Source organism: Bacillus rossius, chromosome 8 (genome assembly GCF_032445375.1).
Source record: "Bacillus rossius redtenbacheri isolate Brsri chromosome 8, Brsri_v3, whole genome shotgun sequence".
NCBI lineage: Eukaryota > Metazoa > Arthropoda > Insecta > Phasmatodea > Bacillidae > Bacillus > Bacillus rossius.
The window spans coordinates 655,590-675,651 of record NC_086336.1 but is presented as its reverse complement, the minus strand read 5'-3'; the positions used below and the strand labels follow the sequence as shown (position 1 = coordinate 675,651).

The window sequence follows — 20,062 nt, the reverse complement described above, 5'->3', positions numbered from 1 at the left end:
TCTGTCGGTTAAGGATGGAAATATTACCTGATATGACCAAAATTATTATTAGAAAATCAGTTTTAATTAATGCAAAATGTGATAAAATATAATACTATAAAAGTATAATATTATAAAATAATTGAGTAAATCATTGAGAGGATGGCATAAAAAATTGCGGGGGGGGGAAGGGGGGCACCTCTGACAAAAAACACAATTGCTTTCTTGGCCAAAATGAATAATAAAATAGAAAATAACCAAGTTGAAATAAAATGTGAAAAGAAGAACTCCCAAGAAGAGATGAAGAATGCCATCAAGACTGAAATTGATGACGTAAAGAGTGGCCAGGAAGACGAGCGTAATGAACTTATGGCGACTCGAGGAACTAAAGAGGATGGATGAAACCAGTATTCAGCTGGAAGGAAAGATGCAGTGTTTGGATCAGCATCTGGCAAAACAGAAGCAACATGTAGCAGACCATGAACTGATGGCGCAACAGCCAGATTAACTCTAACAGACCACCAAACAGAGAGTAGCAGTTGTAACTGAAGAATGTCGATGAATGATCAAGGAGTTTACAGCTGCCAAAAAATGCAGGAGACCTGGATAAGTGAAGGTGGAAGGCGCTGCAAATGGCCACTCGCCTTTGTGGCCAACATCGTGGGCTAATTACGGGAGACGGAGGTGAATGGTTGGAGCGAGGATCTCTGCTTGAAATGCTGCAGACCATTTTATTTCCGGAGCAGAAGGACTATGCTATGCTAGTAGTAGCTCTTGAGCTGAGGTATAGTGAATGACACATGGGTGTGGTATATATAACAGACCTCCCTCGATGAATAGTTTCCTCTTACTGGTAGATACTTGTCAACCCATAGTTGTATCTCGGTCGTAACCACAATATGAAGGTTCATTTTCTTGGAGCAGACTTTATCCCAGGAAATTTTTTCTTTATTAAAATTATGTCTGTTTCCTATTTTCTCCTGAAGAAGTCTGTGTTCCCCTATCCTGCAGAATCATCAAAGGTTCGTATATATTAGTTACATAAATATTTTAGTTGCATAAAATATTCTCTAACATTATTATAGAAGCCTTTGCCAATAAAATTTGTGCTTGCATCCCTAAAACTTAAATTACTTAGGAACTAAAATTAAAATTTTCACAGAAAAGAAACACAATATTCCAATCTTTGGGGAAGCCGGCTTTTCACAGACAAGAAAGCCAAACACCCGATCGTGCATCTTCGGTTTTTTTTTTGTTCTTTGCAAATAAATATGGCGGTGTTGATAAAAGGATACTAATGGTCAATTAGGTTAGGTTAGCTACATTATAAATACTTTAAAACATTGTGGACGGTTTATTTGGTTAGGATAGCTACATTAAAGATATGGAAAAAAAGCACGAACTTCGGGAACTTAGGGTTTTGGCTCTCTCGTCTGTGAAAACAAGGCTTCCCAGAACAAGAATGGAGATATAGAAGTGTGATTCTTACAGTAAAAGCTGAAACTATATTTGGCACCATATGATGCGCTATCTGTTGAGTAGGCCTGTACCTACGAGCAAAAAAAATTAAGGTTGGAGGTTATAGGCTCGTCATGGTCATTGTTGTGATTGTCCCGCTGGAGAGCGCTAGTAGCAGTGTGTGGTCGTGCATACGTTATCACAGACATATTCTCCCGGGCGCAGCATTCATTTGGTTTGAAGAAGGAGGGACAGCGTAAAGTTTTCTCTTTCCATGTTCTTCGTAAAAAGGTATCAGTTTTCTCATTCTACATTCTTCGTAGTCGTAAAAAGGTATTTTCTCATTCTACAATCTTCGCAGTCGAAAAAAGGTATCGGTGTTCTCTTTCCACACCTTTCGTAATCGGAGTCTTCAATCTTTCCAAGGAGCATGCACTGCGCACTGAGCGAACTTTGATGAGAAGCCTAAGATGTATAAGCTCTGTCCCTGCCCAAACACGCCCGAATATTCACCTTCGGCCAACCTCGGGATTTGTTTTATTTTTGCGCAGGAAAAATGAATTCAAATATTAAAAGTGGTCGGTTAGATTAGCTACATTAAAACACTTTAAAACACTACGGACGGTTAGTTAGGTTAGTATAACTACATTAAAATAAATATATATAAAAAAAACCGAGGTTGGCAAAAGGTGAATATTCGGGCCTGTTTGGGCAGGGACAGAACTTAATTTACATCTTAGGCTTCCCCCTCCCCTACATTCTTTCCCTTCATCACTTATTCGTCGTGCCGCTCCCTCCCCTTCTTCAAGCTCCGCCCAAGTGACCGTCATCTGCGATCGGGTTCTGCGCACATTGGCCGTGGTGTTGTTCCAGGTGAATTCTAAACTGATACTAAAGCTCTTGATACTTGTTTAGTGTACTCGTTTGCAGTACTTGTGAAAGGCGTGTATCAGTTACAAAGTATCTGATTGATACTCTGAAACCCACCTCTACTCTTTGCTACATGTAACACTCGCATCTTGGGCTGTTGTTCCACGAGGAGTAAGTCTCGCTCTCGTAGGGTGTGGTTTTGCGGTGTGCGAACGCGATCGGCCTCTGCACCGGGTGAACGACTGAGCAGGGGCCCTATGTGGGGTCTCTTTCTTGGGCGAAGTTTGCAGAAAACAAAATATTGTTCCATTAAAAAAAAAGTGTATGGTGAATAAAAGTTGTAGAATTATTGAAATAAGTTGATAACATAAAATCATTTTATAATATTAATATTTAATTCTGTTACTAGTGGCGGACTAATAGATAAAACTACTACAGGTGTTGACGCCGACCGCCAATGCTCCTCTATGTCACATAGACCGCTATGCCTCATCAACGTCTCCTAGAGGCGTGTGCACCGAACGCGCTCGTGCGCGCAGCAAAGTGTAGTTCGTGCGACGAGGCGAACGCCAGGCAACGAGTGCTACGTCGGCGGAAGGATCCGGCCGGGTGTGGCATATCCCTCCGCCGCACTACAACAAATTATTTTATGCATAATTTTCCACCGGTTTTTATTAAAAATTATTTTCATCAATTAATATTTCAGTCCTTTCAAAATCATGTTTCACTGTGCGCTTTGTCCCGAACCTGGCCAGTTCAGTTTCCCGCGAAATTCACATGTTTCCGCGGGAGGGCTGGTGGGGGAGGGGGGGTCGCGCGCGGCGACACCGGCAGTGTCCTTCAGGAGCTCCGAGAGGCCGGCAGCCTGCGCGCAACGCGGAACCATCAACCTTTGCTTTCACCGACATGTAGTTACAATAGTATAATATCTTCTTAATCTTTTACGTACAGTTCCGCGGTCGGCCTCAATCTACCATGAGGTATTTCACTTAATTAAATCAGTGCTCCAAGATGAGTGTTCTACATAATACGTGAGTACTGTGGGGAGTCTACAAGACTTTACGTCGGCGCTTCACGCCCCAGCTTAGCTTACTGGCTACTTAGTTTTGGCCCGCTCGGGGCAGCCAGAAGGCGACACGTGCCACCGAACGTACTAACGAATCAGTCCCTGGGACACATCTAGGTATCACGCAGAGTCGCCGGAGACACGGGCCTACGTGCCACTAGCCCAGTATAAGAAGTGTTATGTAATAGTGAAATGTTTGCTCGTCAAAGTATAATTTGTCATGTTAGAGTTTAGGTATCACCGCTGCACTGTATCATGCCACCAAATGTACTAACGAATCAGTCCCTGGGACACATCTAGGTATTACGTAGAGTCGCCAGAGACACAGGCCTACGTACCACTAGCCCAGTATATTAAGTGTTAGGTAATAGTGAAGTGTTTTGTTCGTCAAGATATAATTTGTCATGTTAGAGCATTTTTTGTAACCGCCGCATCGTGTGTACAAGTCCGCCCCTCACGTGCATTAAAATCGTGAGCCGCCACTGAGGAAGTGAGCTGCGCGTGTGACTAGTCACGTCGGGAAAACCGTTACGGCCAGAACGGGCAGCACTATGTATAGGGCTGTGCCGTAATAAATTCATCAAATATCCTCCAGAAACTTTGTGTTATTCTTCAGGCGTCCCGAGTGGCCATAACAGCTCGGGGGGCCCTACTGCGTTAACCCCTACCTCTAGCCACAAGGCCGAACCCTCCCTGAGATCTCGAACCCAAGCAAAAATCATGTAAAAATCATAGGAGGTAGCGGGGACGGCGTCAGTGTTTTGTAATAACCAAACAGGTGACTATCGATATATCACTGCACGCACGCGTTTGTTGCACTCACTCTGCACTCGGGGGAAATCACTTGGGCGGCAATGGGCAACAATGGCCTAAGCGACCGAAGGGAGCACTGGAGGCGACGTCAGAAAATTTACATGCATGTACATTTATATACATATACACAGACCTACATACAAACAAGTAGACGATCTCCTAAGCATGTATGCCATAGGAAAATATGCGAAAAACCAATAACATAATTAGAGAAAGATTTTCTGAAGCGAATGCTAATGTGCAAGTTCAAGTGAATGTTACCTATAAAACATACTAAACGATTCTGAGCCAATAGCTATATCCACAAATGTTTTGTAAACCTCTTTTTAATATTTGATCATTATTCCACATTTCATATTTTAATATTATCGTCCAAGGTCGACAGAAAATAAATATCCCTTGATAACGAACATTTTGACGTCCAACCCACTGCCTCGCGGATCGGTATTGAATGATTGCGGTTGTGCCCGGCTCCAATCAGTGATTTCGTGCACTGATACACGAGACTATCTCAGGGGGGATATTGGCCACATGGCTGGAGTCAGCGGTACGTCGGCAGAGTCGACTTCTTGTGCCCTTACTGGCCGTCTCAGGCGCCACACACACAGTAATTAGTCACAACAGGAATGTTCAGAGAGTACGGAAATAAACTATTGACGCCGTCCCCACTACCTCCGATTATTTAGACGTGATTTTTGTTCAGTTCGAGATCTCAGGGAAGGTTCGGCCTTGTGGCTAGAGGTAGGGGTCAACGCAGTAGGGACCCCCGAGCTGTTATGGCCGCTCGGGACGCCTGAATAATCACATAAAGCTTCTGAAGATAGTTGGTGAATTTAATACAGCACAGCCCAATACATGGTGCTGCCCGTTCTGGCCGTAACTGTTTGCCCGACGCGACTAGTCACACGCGCAGCTCACTTCCTCAGTGGCGGCTCACGATTGTTATGCGCGTGAGGGGCGGACTTGTACACGTGATGCGATAGTTACAAAAAATACACTTTGATATGGCACATGATTTCTGACGCACAATACACTACACTATGACCTAACTCTAATTAAACTGGGCTAGCAACACGTAGGCCCGTGTCTCCGGCGACTCTACGTGGTGCCTAGGTGTGTCCCAGGGACTGACTCGTTATAAAGTTTGATGGCACGCGTCGCCTGCTGGCTGCCCCGTGCGGGCCAAAACTAGGTAGCCGGTAGGCTAGGTTGGGCGTGAAGCGCCGACGTAAATCCACATCATCTCCCCACAGTACTTACGTATGACGTAGAACTCTCATTTCGGAGCACTGATGAATTAAGTTAAGTACCTCATGGTAAATGTAGGCCGACCGCGGAACTGTACGTAAAAGGTTTAAGAGAAACTACACTATTGAAAAACTACATGTCGGTGAATGCAAAGGTTGAAGGTTCCACGTTGCGCGCAGGCTGCCGGCCTCTCGAGCTCCCGGAAGGACACTGACGGTGTCGCCGCGCGCGACCCCCCTCCCCCGCCAGCCCTCCCGCGGAAACGTGTGAATTTCGCAGGAAACTGAACCGGCCAGGTTCGGGACAAATCGCACAGTGACACATGATTTTGTAAAGACTTAATTATTAATTAATGGAAAATAATGTTTAATAAAACCTGTGGAAAACATAATTAAAATAATTTGTTGTAGTGCGGCGGAGGGACATGCCACACCCGGCCGGATCCTTCCGCCGGCGCAGCACTCGTTGCATGGTGTTCGCCTCGTCGCACGCACTGCACTTTGCTGCGCGCACGAGCGCGTTCGATGCACACGTTTTTACGAGACATTGATGAGGCATAGCGGTCTATGCGACAGAGGAGCATTGGCGGTCGGCGTCACTATGAAGTACACTCACGGGGTTTATTTTACGAACCACTCTCGTACATTGTGCTGCCCAGTAGCTGAACTGTCCGGTGCATGATAGAAGCTCGTCTGGCACGTGTTGAGTTGCTGGCGAAGGCTCCACGTGTCCCAGCGCATACGTCCCTCTCAGAGGGTTCAGTTCTACTGATGAGGCCGCGGGCTGCTCGCAGCTGTCTGGACCATTTCAGCGCGAATTCCGCGCGCCAAAACCGAAAGACTGGACAGGCCAACTAGTTTGGCGTAATTGCACAGTGAACAATTTTGAGCAGACAAAACAAGCCTTCTATGGTTTTTAAAAGTATTGCCGTAAATTGTTACCGAATTTATATCCATAAATCGGCGAAGCTTTCCCTCGTCCTTCATCGATACCGCCTTCTTCTGTCTATCGATATATAGTTGCGGCGCGGGCCTGTCGGCGCACTGCACTGCACAAGTCGACACCACGGCAATGGGCAGTAATGGCCTAAGTGACCGGAGGGAGCCCAAACAGGTGTCATTAATTTAAACTAATCACCTGCCAACCTTAAAACCATTGTGTATAATTTTTTCTGTCATATTATAGCGAATGAGGTATTAAACACTTAACCATTAGAGATTATGTACCTTAAGAAATAGAACGTGAATGTTTTATTTTGTTTTGTTGTTTAAATTCTTTCCACGACTTGTTTATTTTATCAAAGTTTACCTACTGCTAAGCCGACTTTTGTAGCGTAGTCGGATGTACACTGGCTTAGGGTGCGAAGGGTTCTGGGTTCGAACATCTTAGGCTTCCCGTCCCGGTTAAGGCATGGGTGTTAATCTATGTACGGATATTTCATTGACGATGTTATAAGAAAAGGCCCCTCTCTTTTCTATGGAAAAGGCTTCGACCAAATATTGTAGAATATATTTGCTTCGACTAAGAAAAGGCATCTAGTGCTGGTTGTGGGCGGAAGCCGATAACTATTCAACCAATTAAAAAAAAATAAAAAATAAAAAATTATATACACACACACACATACACACATACCTATTGCTGCGCTGATGTGACAACTTCTAGCCCGTTCATCTACCTCCTCTATACGTCACTTGCCTGCAGCAAATGGGATTGGCATACCTTATATACTTATCTTGTCGAGCTGCGAGACACGGGTTTGCGTTATCACTGTTATCAGGATAACCTAACAATGAAGCTGCGTTCAGGGCCTGAAAATTTTCATCTTGAAACTTGTAAGTAACGTAGCAAACACTCAAGACCCAGCATTAACATATTATTTTACTAATGAAATTATACAAAACAATTCAAATGTCACTAATTCAATGAAATACTGTTTTCAAATTCGAGTACATAGTAAGTCTATATGCCTCAAAGGCAGGTTTCACACGTTCTACTAAAATCTAACAAAACTGTTGCCCATATATCTACGTCACCACGTACAGTATCTTCAGTACGAATCTTAAATTTATTTTTTGTGAAAAATTAATATTTGTGTAATATTCTTACGTAGGGGCTTTTACCTTGATTTTAATCCACAACTGCCGATCACTTCTTGTATACATTTTTTAAAGCGATAGAAACGACACTGTCCACCTCAACGCCACACAGTAAATGCCCCTTCTACAAAAGACCATTTTTTTAATGTTAATAATTGTTGATATGTATTAACTATTTGATTGAAACATTTTATTAGTAGTAGTAAAATCAAAGATTTACTTATTTCACAGTATTATGTGCCCTTTCGATTAAAATAAGTTGTGTGTCATTGAAATACAAATGCATACTAAGTGAATTACCACAGTTGTAATCGGTTATATGCTGCAGTGTTTAAATATTTGTTTACTTCATGATTGTAAGATATTAAAACACTTACTATAAAAACCCTTATTGTACCTGTGAAATATAAGGGTCATTATAATACTTAAAAATGTGTTATTAGTGTTACGACATGCGAAGCTCATGCTTGTAAAGGTAGACTTGTCAGTTGCCACCTGTGCAAGGAACAAGAGAGGTTGTTGTTTGGTTGGTACAGTGGGGGAAGGCAGGAGCAATGGCGAGGAGGTAGATGCTGAGTCGGAGACGGGGAACTCGAACAACCCCTTTGAGAACGGGGGAAGAACAAGGCTGCGTCGGAGGTCTCTGGAGCGCATCATCAACGACCTGCCATCGCACAACACAGGTGCGTGTTCCGTGGGGATTGCTCGGACAGCATCCCTCCTTGCCTCGACTTCATCCACCTGTCCGAGAGACGTGTGTTACGTTCCTGCTTTCCCATTGTTTACACTCTGGTCTTTTGTATTAAATGTCAGTCTTTCTCTAATCATTTTTGCCATCTATCGAAATTGTATTTTTGTTTAAATAAATGTGACTTGGAAGGCCTTTAAGAACTATTGTATTCAAGGTAGCATCTTAAGTTTATATTTCTTTTGGTTATTTGGGCTCTGAAAATCATTTTTTAAATTTCATATTTTTTGTTTGATGAGTACCAGAATTCTTTTTAATGTGGTGACCAAAAAAGATGGGTAGGTTTTCTGAAATCCCATGTTGACAGAGGAATGGGAAATTGTTTTCGAAATAGATGTAGACTGTAATTTTTCTCTTATTTTGAACATCAAGTGTACAACATTCCTTCACAAAGTACCAAAACTTTGCCATTAAAAAAAGACACCTCTCGACATCATTATTAGTGCGCGATCTCTAATCTGTTTAAAAATGAAGTTTTGATTATCAAAAGACAAAGAGTTAATACTCTACATATTAAACCTTGTTTCAATGTGCTGCATTATCAATAAATTCTATCTCTTTTGGTGGTTTAAAACTTTAAAATTTTGATAAAGTATTTTCTACACAAAAAAAAAAAATCCTGCTACAGAAACTTAAAAATCACGGAGATAAAAATTAGAGTTATTTTTCACAACTTGTGAACATCATAGCTTCACAACTAGCACATGGTACACTTCAGATAGAAGTGAACAAGAAAAACCATAAAGAAGGGTACTATCAGTTTGTCGTCACATGTGTTCAGTGTGAGAACACTAGGGACAATACTAAATAATGAAATAACGATGAGTGTCACACGGTGTGAGCCGGGAGCGACGCGGGGACCGGTGTGTCGCAGTGGCCATCCTGACGAGCGACGACACGGTGCGCAAGTACCGCACCACGAAGAGGCGCGGTGCACAGCAGGCGGGTGGGCCCGAGGCACAGGTGGACCAGATCCTCGGGGAGATGGAGAGCGACCCGTTGCTCATGAAGGACAACCCCTTCTCGGAGCAGCTGAGGATGTGAGTAGCTCGCAGCCTCAGCCTCGAGGCACTATGCCTCACAGTGAGGGAAGTCAACAACCTCGTGAATGCTGATGTCATAACTGAGATAAGCATATTCGTCCTAGCTACATTTGACAGACTTACATGGAGTTCAGAACTGAAAATTAAAAAACCTACACAGCACAAGGCAGACACACTTCATGAAGGTGGTCGACGCAGGGTGTAGGGGTGTGGAGGTTGCATGCTTGACCCTTGTCAAGGGGGAGGGGGAAAGGTTTTTATTCCTCTTCCTGGTTGCACCCTTCGGGGCTTGAACTGGGACGGATCTGAAGTCTGGTCTGGAGGTTTTGGCTACTTCTTGATCAGCGATGTACTTACTTGCTGTTTACTGAACTATTGTTACTCGGTTTGTTGATCATCTTCTACTCTAGTTTCAAGTTACTATTCTTACTAGCTGCGTTGCGTTACAATTCAGGGTTTCTTTTCTCTTTGTTTGGTTCTAACTTCAGGTTATTGTGTACTGATAAATTGCTTAACGTACCAGAAAAACCAAACGTGGTTTTCTTTACTTTTTACTGGAGATAAACGCTTAAATGCTGCCTCAGTAGCAGTTCACACAGCACTCGCAATGTGTCGTAACATCTCTGACATGACACTCGTATTGGCGATACATTTATTTTCGAAGGTTATTCTGTTACTTATAAGTCCAAATAATTGTCGATTGATAGTTTTTACCCATTGGTGCATACTGAAAAAATAAGTACTTTTTTTTTGTGAAATCAAATAAAGACAGTAAAATCACATGTTGACATAATACGTATAATAAAAATGAGTAAAATTAAAGTTTTTATGCCTATCTAGTGTAAAATAACAAAACCAGACTTGAAGCCGTGCATTAAAAATTATTATAATACCTATTTGGTTAAAGAAATAACAGATTTAAAGAAATTTTCTCAAAATTAGTATAAAATGAAATAATGAGTTGTATAAAATGTAAAAAATAATAGTTTCCAGTGACTGTATTTGACTCCCGGTAACTCAAAAAAAATATACCCAGCATTTAAACACTTGAGCTAACTGACTCGAAATGAAACAATGGAGAATTTAGGTTTTTATGGTGAAATCCAAGGATTTCAAAATAATTAAAAAAAATTAATAATTTCTTTCAGTGAAAATTAAAAGCTCTCTCAGGAAGCCACTTGTAAAGACTGTGGTTGTCCAGCAGTAGATAGTGGCTAGGTGCTAGTGAGAGTGTGTGTCTGCAGGGAGACGCTGCGAGAGATTCCAGAGCCCCTGACCTTGAAGCGCTCCATCAGGAAGCAGCTTGCGAAGACTGTAGTTGTCCAGCAGTAGATAGTGGCTAGGTGCTAGTGAGCGTGTGTGTCTGCAGGGAGACGCTGCGAGAGATTCCAGAGCCCCTGACCTTGAAGCGCTCCATCAGGAAGCAGCTTGCGAAGACTGTGGTTGTCCAGCAGTAGATAGTGGCTAGGTGCTAGTGAGCGTGTGTGTCTGCAGGGAGACGCTGCGAGAGATTCCAGAGCCCCTGACCTTGAAGCGCTCCATCAGGAAGCAGCTTGTAAAGACTGTGGTTGTCCAGCAGTAGATAGTGGCTAGGTGCTAGTGAGCGTGTGTGTCTGCAGGGAGACGCTGCGAGAGATTCCAGAGCCCCTGACCTTGAAGCGCTCCATCAGGAAGCAGCTTGTGAAGACTGTGGTTGTCCAGCAGTAGATAGTGGCTAGGTGCTAGTGAGCGTGTGTGTCTGCAGGGAGACGCTGCGAGAGATTCCAGAGCCCCTGACCTTGAAGCGCTCCATCAGGAAGCAGCTTGCGAAGACTGTAGTTGTCCAGTAGTAGATAGTGGCTAGGTGCTAGTGAGCGTGTGTGTCTGCAGGGAGACGCTGAGAGAGATTCCAGAGCCCCTGACCTTGAAGCGCTCCATCAGGAAGCAGCTTGCGAAGACTGTAGTTGTCCAGCAGTAGATAGTGGCTAGGTGCTAGTGAGCGTGTGTGTCTGCAGGGAGACGCTGCGAGAGATTCCAGAGCCCCTGACCTTGAAGCGCTCCATCAGGAAGCAGCTTGCGAAGACTGTGGTTGTCCAGCAGTAGATAGTGGCTAGGTGCTAGTGAGCGTGTGTGTCTGCAGGGAGACGCTGCGAGAGATTCCAGAGCCCCTGACCTTGAAGCGCTCCATCAGGAAGCAGCTTGTAAAGACTGTGGTTGTCCAGCAGTAGATAGTGGCTAGGTGCTAGTGAGCGTGTGTGTCTGCAGGGAGACGCTGCGAGAGATTCCAGAGCCCCTGACCTTGAAGCGCTCCATCAGGAAGCAGCTTGTGAAGACTGTGGTTGTCCAGCAGTAGATAGTGGCTAGGTGCTAGTGAGCGTGTGTGTCTGCAGGGAGACGCTGCGAGAGATTCCAGAGCCCCTGACCTTGAAGCGCTCCATCAGGAAGCAGCTTGTGAAGACTGTGGTTGTCCAGCAGTAGATAGTGGCTAGGTGCTAGTGAGCGTGTGTGTCTGCAGGGAGACGCTGCGAGAGATTCCAGAGCCCCTGACCTTGAAGCGCTCCATCAGGAAGCAGCTTGTGAAGACTGTGGTTGTCCAGCAGTAGATAGTGGCTAGGTGCTAGTGAGCGTGTGTGTCTGCAGGGAGACGCTGCGAGAGATTCCAGAGCCCCTGACCTTGAAGCGCTCCATCAGGAAGCAGCTTGCGAAGACTGTGGTTGTCCAGCAGTAGATAGTGGCTACGTGCTAGTGAGCATGTGTGTCTGCAGGGAGACGCTAAGAGAGATTCCAGAGCCCCTGACCTTGAAGCGCTCCATCAGGAAGCAGCTTGTGAAGACTGTGGTTGTCCAGCAGTAGATAGTGGCTAGGTGCTAGTGAGCATGTGTGTCTGCAGGGAGACGCTGAGAGAGATTCCAGAGCCCCTGACCTTGAAGCGCTCCATCAGGAAGCAGCTTGTGAAGACTGTGGTTGTCCAGCAGTAGATAGTGGCTAGGTGCTAGTGAGCATGTGTGTCTGCAGGGAGACGCTGAGAGAGATTCCAGAGCCCCTGACCTTGAAGCGCTCCATCAGGAAGCAGCTTGCGAAGACTGTGGTTGTCCAGCAGTAGATAGTGGCTAGGTGCTAGTGAGCGTGTGTGTCTGCAGGGAGACGCTGCGAGAGATTCCAGAGCCCCTGACCTTGAAGCGCTCCATCAGGAAGCAGCTTGTGAAGACTGTGGTTGTCCAGCAGTAGATAGTGGCTAGGTGCTAGTGAGCGTGTGTGTCTGCAGGGAGACGCTGCGAGAGATTCCAGAGCCCCTGACCTTGAAGCGCTCCATCAGGAAGCAGCTTGCGAAGACTGTGGTTGTCCAGCAGTAGATAGTGGCTACGTGCTAGTGAGCATGTGTGTCTGCAGGGAGACGCTAAGAGAGATTCCAGAGCCCCTGACCTTGAAGCGCTCCATCAGGAAGCAGCTTGTGAAGACTGTGGTTGTCCAGCAGTAGATAGTGGCTAGGTGCTAGTGAGCATGTGTGTCTGCAGGGAGACGCTGAGAGAGATTCCAGAGCCCCTGACCTTGAAGCGCTCCATCAGGAAGCAGCTTGTGAAGACTGTGGTTGTCCAGCAGTAGATAGTGGCTAGGTGCTAGTGAGCATGTGTGTCTGCAGGGAGACGCTGAGAGAGATTCCAGAGCCCCTGACCTTGAAGCGCTCCATCAGGAAGCAGCTTGCGAAGACTGTGGTTGTCCAGCAGTAGATAGTGGCTACGTGCTAGTGAGCATGTGTGTCTGCAGGGAGACGCTAAGAGAGATTCCAGAGCCCCTGACCTTGAAGCGCTCCATCAGGAAGCAGCTTGTGAAGACTGTGGTTGTCCAGCAGTAGATAGTGGCTAGGTGCTAGTGAGCATGTGTGTCTGCAGGGAGACGCTGAGAGAGATTCCAGAGCCCCTGACCTTGAAGCGCTCCATCAGGAAGCAGCTTGCGAAGACTGTGGTTGTCCAGCAGTAGATAGTGGCTAGGTGCTAGTGAGCGTGTGTGTCTGCAGGGAGACGCTGCGAGAGATTCCAGAGCCCCAGACCTTGAAGCGCTCCATCAGGAAGCAGCTTGTGAAGACTGTGGTTGTCCAGTAGTAGATAGTGGCTAGGTGCTAGTGAGCATGTGTGTCTGCAGGGAGACGCTGAGAGAGATTCCAGAGCCCCTGACCTTGAAGCGCTCCATCAGGAAGCAGCTTGTGAAGACTGTGGTTGTCCAGCAGTAGATAGTGGCTAGGTGCTAGTGAGCATGTGTGTCTGCAGGGAGACGCTGAGAGAGATTCCAGAGCCCCTGACCTTGAAGCGCTCCATCAGGAAGCAGCTTGCGAAGACTGTGGTTGTCCAGCAGTAGATAGTGGCTAGGTGCTAGTGAGCATGTGTGTCTGCAGGGAGACGCTGAGAGAGATTCCAGAGCCCCTGACCTTTAAGCGCTCCATCAGGAAGCAGCTTGTGAAGACTGTGGTTGTCCAGCAGTAGATAGTGGCTAGGTGCTAGTGAGAGTGTGTGTCTGCAGGGAGATGCTGAGAGAGATTCCAGAGCCCCTGACCTTGAAGCGCTCCATCAGGAAGCAGCTTGTGAAGACTGTGGTTGTCCAGCAGTAGATAGTGGCTAGGTGCTAGTGAGCATGTGTGTCTGCAGGGAGACGCTGAGAGAGATTCCAGAGCCCCTGACCTTGAAGCGCTCCATCAGGAAGCAGCTTGTGAAGACTGTGGTTGTCCAGCAGTAGATAGTGGCTAGGTGCTAGTGAGCATGTGTGTCTGCAGGGAGATGCTGAGAGAGATTCCAGAGCCCCTGACCTTGAAGCGCTCCATCAGGAAGCAGCTTGTGAAGACTGTGGTTGTCCAGAAGTAGATAGTGGCTAGGTGCTAGTGAGCGTGTGTGTCTGCAGGGAGACGCTGAGAGAGATTCCAGAGCCCCTGACCTTGAAGCGCTCCATCAGGAAGCAGCTTGTGAAGACTGTGGTTGTCCAGCAGTAGATAGTGGCTAGGTGCTAGTGAGAGTGTGTGTCTGCAGGGAGATGCTGAGAGAGATTCCAGAGCCCCTCACCTTGAAGCGCTCCATCAGGAAGCAGCTTGTGAAGACTGTGGTTGTCCAGCAGTAGATAGTGGCTAGGTGCTAGTGAGCATGTGTGTCTGCAGGGAGACGCTGAGAGAGATTCCAGAGCCCCTGTCCTTGAAGCGCTCCATCAGGAAGCAGCTTGTGAAGACTGTGGTTGTCCAGCAGTAGATAGTGGCTAGGTGCTAGTGAGAGTGTGGGTCTGCAGGGAGACGCTAAGAGAGATTCCAGAGCCCCTGACCTTGAAGCGCTCCATCAGGAAGCAGCTTGCGAAGACTGTGGTTGTCCAGCAGTAGATAGTGGCTAGGTGCTAGTGAGCGTGTGTGTCTGCAGGGAGACGCTGAGAGAGATTCCAGAGCCCCTGTCCTTGAAGCGCTCCATCAGGAAGCAGCTTGTGAAGACTGTGGTTGTCCAGCAGTAGATAGTGGCTAGGTGCTAGTGAGCATGTGTGTCTGCAGGGAGACGCTGAGAGAGATTCCAGAGCCCCTGACCTTGAAGCGCTCCATCAGGAAGCAGCTTGTGAAGACTGTGGTTGTCCAGCAGTAGATAGTGGCTAGGTGCTAGTGAGCGTGTGTGTCTGCAGGGAGACGCTGCGAGAGATTCCAGAGCCCCTGACCTTGAAGCGCTCCATCAGGAAGCAGCTTGCGAAGACTGTGGTTGTCCAGCAGTAGATAGTGGCTACGTGCTAGTGAGCATGTGTGTCTGCAGGGAGACGCTAAGAGAGATTCCAGAGCCCCTGACCTTGAAGCGCTCCATCAGGAAGCAGCTTGTGAAGACTGTGGTTGTCCAGCAGTAGATAGTGGCTAGGTGCTAGTGAGCATGTGTGTCTGCAGGGAGACGCTGCGAGAGATTCCAGAGCCCCTGACCTTGAAGCGCTCCATCAGGAAGCAGCTTGCGAAGACTGTGGTTGTCCAGCAGTAGATAGTGGCTACGTGCTAGTGAGGATGTGTGTCTGCAGGGAGACGCTAAGAGAGATTCCAGAGCCCCTGACCTTGAAGCGCTCCATCAGGAAGCAGCTTGTGAAGACTGTGGTTGTCCAGCAGTAGATAGTGGCTACGTGCTAGTGAGCATGTGGGTCTGCAGGGAGACGCTGCGAGAGATTCCAGAGCCCCTGACCTTGAAGCGCTCCATCAGGAAGCAGCTTGTGAAGACTGTGGTTGTCCAGCAGTAGATAGTGGCTAGGTGCTAGTGAGCGTGTGTGTCTGCAGGGAGACGCTGCGAGAGATTCCAGAGCCCCTGACCTTGAAGCGCTCCATCAGGAAGCAGCTTGCGAAGACTGTGGTTGTCCAGCAGTAGATAGTGGCTACGTGCTAGTGAGCATGTGTGTCTGCAGGGAGACGCTAAGAGAGATTCCAGAGCCCCTGACCTTGAAGCGCTCCATCAGGAAGCAGCTTGTGAAGACTGTGGTTGTCCAGCAGTAGATAGTGGTTAGGTGCTAGTGAGCATGTGTGTCTGCAGGGAGACGCTGAGAGAGATTCCAGAGCCCCTGACCTTGAAGCGCTCCATCAGGAAGCAGCTTGCGAAGACTGTGGTTGTCCAGCAGTAGATAGTGGCTAGGTGCTAGTGAGCGTGTGTGTCTGCAGGGAGACGCTGCGAGAGATTCCAGAGCCCCAGACCTTGAAGCGCTCAATCAGGAAGCAGCTTGTGAAGACTGTGGTTGTCCAGCAGTAGATAGTGGCTAGGTGCTAGTGAGCATGTGTGTCTGCAGGGAGACGCTGAGAGAGATTCCAGAGCCCCTGACCTTGAAGCGCTCCATCAGGAAGCAGCTTGTGAAGACTGTGGTTGTCCAGCAGTAGATAGTGGCTAGGTGCTAGTGAGCGTGTGTGTCTGCAGGGAGACGCTGCGAGAGATTCCAGAGCCCCTGACCTTGAAGCGCTCCATCAGGAAGCAGCTTGCGAAGACTGTGGTTGTCCAGCAGTAGATAGTGGCTACGTGCTAGTGAGCATGTGTGTCTGCAGGGAGACGCTAAGAGAGATTCCAGAGCCCCTGACCTTGAAGCGCTCCATCAGGAAGCAGCTTGTGAAGACTGTGGTTGTCCAGCAGTAGATAGTGGCTAGGTGCTAGTGAGCATGTGTGTCTGCAGGGGATGCTGAGAGAGATTCCAGAGCCCCTGACCTTGAAGCGCTCCATCAGGAAGCAGCTTGTGAAGACTGTGGTTGTCCAGCAGTAGATAGTGGCTAGGTGCTAGTGAGCGTGTGTGTCTGCAGGGAGACGCTGAGAGAGATTCCAGAGCCCCTGACCTTGAAGCGCTCCATCAGGAAGCAGCTTGTGAAGACTGTGGTTGTCCAGCAGTAGATAGTGGCTAGGTGCTAGTGAGAGTGTGTGTCTGCAGGGAGATGCTGAGAGAGATTCCAGAGCCCCTGACCTTGAAGCGCTCCATCAGGAAGCAGCTTGTGAAGACTGTGGTTGTCCAGCAGTAGATAGTGGCTAGGTGCTAGTGAGAGTGTGTGTCTGCAGGGAGACGCTGAGAGAGATTCCAGAGCCCCTGTCCTTGAAGCGCTCCATCAGGAAGCAGCTTGTGAAGACTGTGGTTGTCCAGCAGTAGATAGTGGCTAGGTGCTAGTGAGAGTGTGGGTCTGCAGGGAGACGCTAAGAGAGATTCCAGAGCCCCTGACCTTGAAGCGCTCCATCAGGAAGCAGCTTGTGAAGACTGTGGTTGTCCAGAAGTAGATAGTGGCTAGGTGCTAGTGAGAGTGTGTGTCTGCAGGGAGACGCTGAGAGAGATTCCAGAGCCCCTGTCCTTGAAGCGCTCCATCAGGAAGCAGCTTGTGAAGACTGTGGTTGTCCAGCAGTAGATAGTGGCTAGGTGCTAGTGAGAGTGTGGGTCTGCAGGGAGACGCTAAGAGAGATTCCAGAGCCCCTGACCTTGAAGCGCTCCATCAGGAAGCAGCTTGCGAAGACTGTGGTTGTCCAGCAGTAAATAGTGGCTAGGTGCTAGTGAGCGTGTGTGTCTGCAGGGAGACGCTGAGAGAGATTCCAGAGCCCCTGTCCTTGAAGCGCTCCATCAGGAAGCAGCTTGTGAAGACTGTGGTTGTCCAGCAGTAGATAGTGGCTAGGTGCTAGTGAGCATGTGTGTCTGCAGGGAGACGCTGAGAGAGATTCCAGAGCCCCTGACCTTGAAGCGCTCCATCAGGAAGCAGCTTGTGAAGACTGTGGTTGTCCAGCAGTAGATAGTGGCTAGGTGCTAGTGAGCGTGTGTGTCTGCAGGGAGACGCTGCGAGAGATTCCAGAGCCCCTGACCTTGAAGCGCTCCATCAGGAAGCAGCTTGCGAAGACTGTGGTTGTCCAGCAGTAGATAGTGGCTACGTGCTAGTGAGCATGTGTGTCTGCAGGGAGACGCTAAGAGAGATTCCAGAGCCCCTGACCTTGAAGCGCTCCATCAGGAAGCAGCTTGTGAAGACTGTGGTTGTCCAGCAGTAGATAGTGGCTAGGTGCTAGTGAGCATGTGTGTCTGCAGGGAGACGCTGCGAGAGATTCCAGAGCCCCTGACCTTGAAGCGCTCCATCAGGAAGCAGCTTGCGAAGACTGTGGTTGTCCAGCAGTAGATAGTGGCTACGTGCTAGTGAGCATGTGTGTCTGCAGGGAGACGCTAAGAGAGATTCCAGAGCCCCTGACCTTGAAGCGCTCCATCAGGAAGCAGCTTGTGAAGACTGTGGTTGTCCAGCAGTAGATAGTGGCTACGTGCTAGTGAGCATGTGGGTCTGCAGGGAGACGCTGCGAGAGATTCCAGAGCCCCTGACCTTGAAGCGCTCCATCAGGAAGCAGCTTGTGAAGACTGTGGTTGTCCAGCAGTAGATAGTGGCTAGGTGCTAGTGAGCGTGTGTGTCTGCAGGGAGACGCTGCGAGAGATTCCAGAGACCCTGACCTTGAAGCACTCCATCAGGAAGCAGCTTGCGAAGACTGTGGTTGTCCAGCAGTAGATAGTGGCTACGTGCTAGTGAGCATGTGTGTCTGCAGGGAGACGCTAAGAGAGATTCCAGAGCCCCTGACCTTGAAGCGCTCCATCAGGAAGCAGCTTGTGAAGACTGTGGTTGTCCAGCAGTAGATAGTGGCTAGGTGCTAGTGAGCATGTGTGTCTGCAGGGAGACGCTGAGAGAGATTCCAGAGCCCCTGACCTTGAAGCGCTCCATCAGGAAGCAGCTTGCGAAGACTGTGGTTGTCCAGCAGTAGATAGTGGCTAGGTGCTAGTGAGCGTGTGTGTCTGCAGGGAGACGCTGCGAGAGATTCCAGAGCCCCAGACCTTGAAGCGCTCCATCAGGAAGCAGCTTGTGAAGACTGTGGTTGTCCAGCAGTAGATAGTGGCTAGGTGCTAGTGAGCATGTGTGTCTGCAGGGAGACGCTGAGAGAGATTCCAGAGCCCCTGACCTTGAAGCGCTCCATCAGGAAGCAGCTTGTGAAGACTGTGGTTGTCCAGCAGTAGATAGTGGCTAGGTGCTAGTGAGCGTGTGTGTCTGCAGGGAGACGCTGCGAGAGATTCCAGAGCCCCTGACCTTGAAGCGCTCCATCAGGAAGCAGCTTGCGAAGACTGTGGTTGTCCAGCAGTAGATAGTGGCTACGTGCTAGTGAGCATGTGTGTCTGCAGGGAGACGCTAAGAGAGATTCCAGAGCCCCTGACCTTGAAGCGCTCCATCAGGAAGCAGCTTGTGAAGACTGTGGTTGTCCAGCAGTAGATAGTGGCTAGGTGCTAGTGAGCGTGTGTGTCTGCAAGGAGACGCTGAGAGAGATTCCAGAGCCCCTGACCTTGAAGCGCTCCATCAGGAGGCAGCTTGTGAAGACTGTGGTTGTCCAGCAGTAGATAGTGGCTAGGTGCTAGTGAGCGTGTGTGTCTGCAAGGAGACGCTGAGAGAGATTCCAGAGCCCCTGACCTTGCAGCGCTCCATCAGGAAGCAGCTTGTGAAGACTGTGGTTGTCCAGCAGTAGATAGTGGCTAGGTGCTAGTGAGCGTGTGTGTCTGCAAGGAGACGCTGAGAGAGATTCCAGAGCCCCTGACCTTGAAGCGCTCCATCAGGAAGCAGCTTGTGAAGACTGTGGTTGTCCAGCAGTAGATAGTGGCTAGGTGCTAGTGAGCGTGTGTGTCTGCAGGGAGACGCTGAGAGAGATTCCAGAGCCCCTGACCTTGAAGCGCTCCATCAGGAAGCAGCTTGTGAAGACTGTGGTTGTCCAGCAGTAGATAGTGGCTAGGTGCTAGTGAGCGTGTGTCTGCAGGGAGACGCTGAGAGAGATTCCAGAGCCCCTGACCTTGAAGCGCTCCATCAGGAAGCAGCTTGTGAAGACTGTGGTTGTCCAGCAGTAGATAGTGGCTAGGTGCTAGTGAGAGTGTGTGTCTGCAGGGAGATGCTGAGAGAGATTCCAGAGCCCCTGACCTTGAAGCGCTCCATCAGGAAGCAGCTTGTGAAGACTGTGGTTGTCCAGTAGTAGATAGTGGCTAGGTGCTAGTGAGAGTGTGTGTCTGCAGGGAGATGCTGAGAGAGATTCCAGAGCCCCTGACCTTGAAGCGCTCCATCAGGAAGCAGCTTGTGAAGACTGTGGTTGTCCAGCAGTAGATAGTGGCTAGGTGCTAGTGAGCGTGTGTCTGCAGGGAGACGCTGAGAGAGATTCCAGAGCCCCTGAACTTGAAGCGCTCCATCAGGAAGCAGCTTGTGAAGACTGTGGTTGTCCAGCAGTAGATAGTGGCTAGGTGCTAGTGAGAGTGTGTGTCTGCAGGG

The 20,062-nt window shown here is 48.3% G+C and overlaps 1 protein-coding gene across 1 annotated transcript in view; it reads left to right on the top strand.

The window, feature by feature from the left end:
- Window positions 1–7,090: 7,090 nt before the first annotated feature.
- Window positions 7,091–20,062, top strand: part of LOC134535423 (transmembrane channel-like protein 6) — a 108,124-nt gene continuing 95,152 nt past the window's right edge. Inside the window, exons 1-3 of the mRNA XM_063374504.1 lie at window positions 7,091–7,266; window positions 8,067–8,213; window positions 9,153–9,318. Of these exons, the coding sequence (XP_063230574.1) occupies window positions 7,224–7,266; window positions 8,067–8,213; window positions 9,153–9,318 (356 nt within the window). The 5' untranslated portion in view covers window positions 7,091–7,223. The remainder of the gene's footprint in view (window positions 7,267–8,066; window positions 8,214–9,152; window positions 9,319–20,062) is intronic.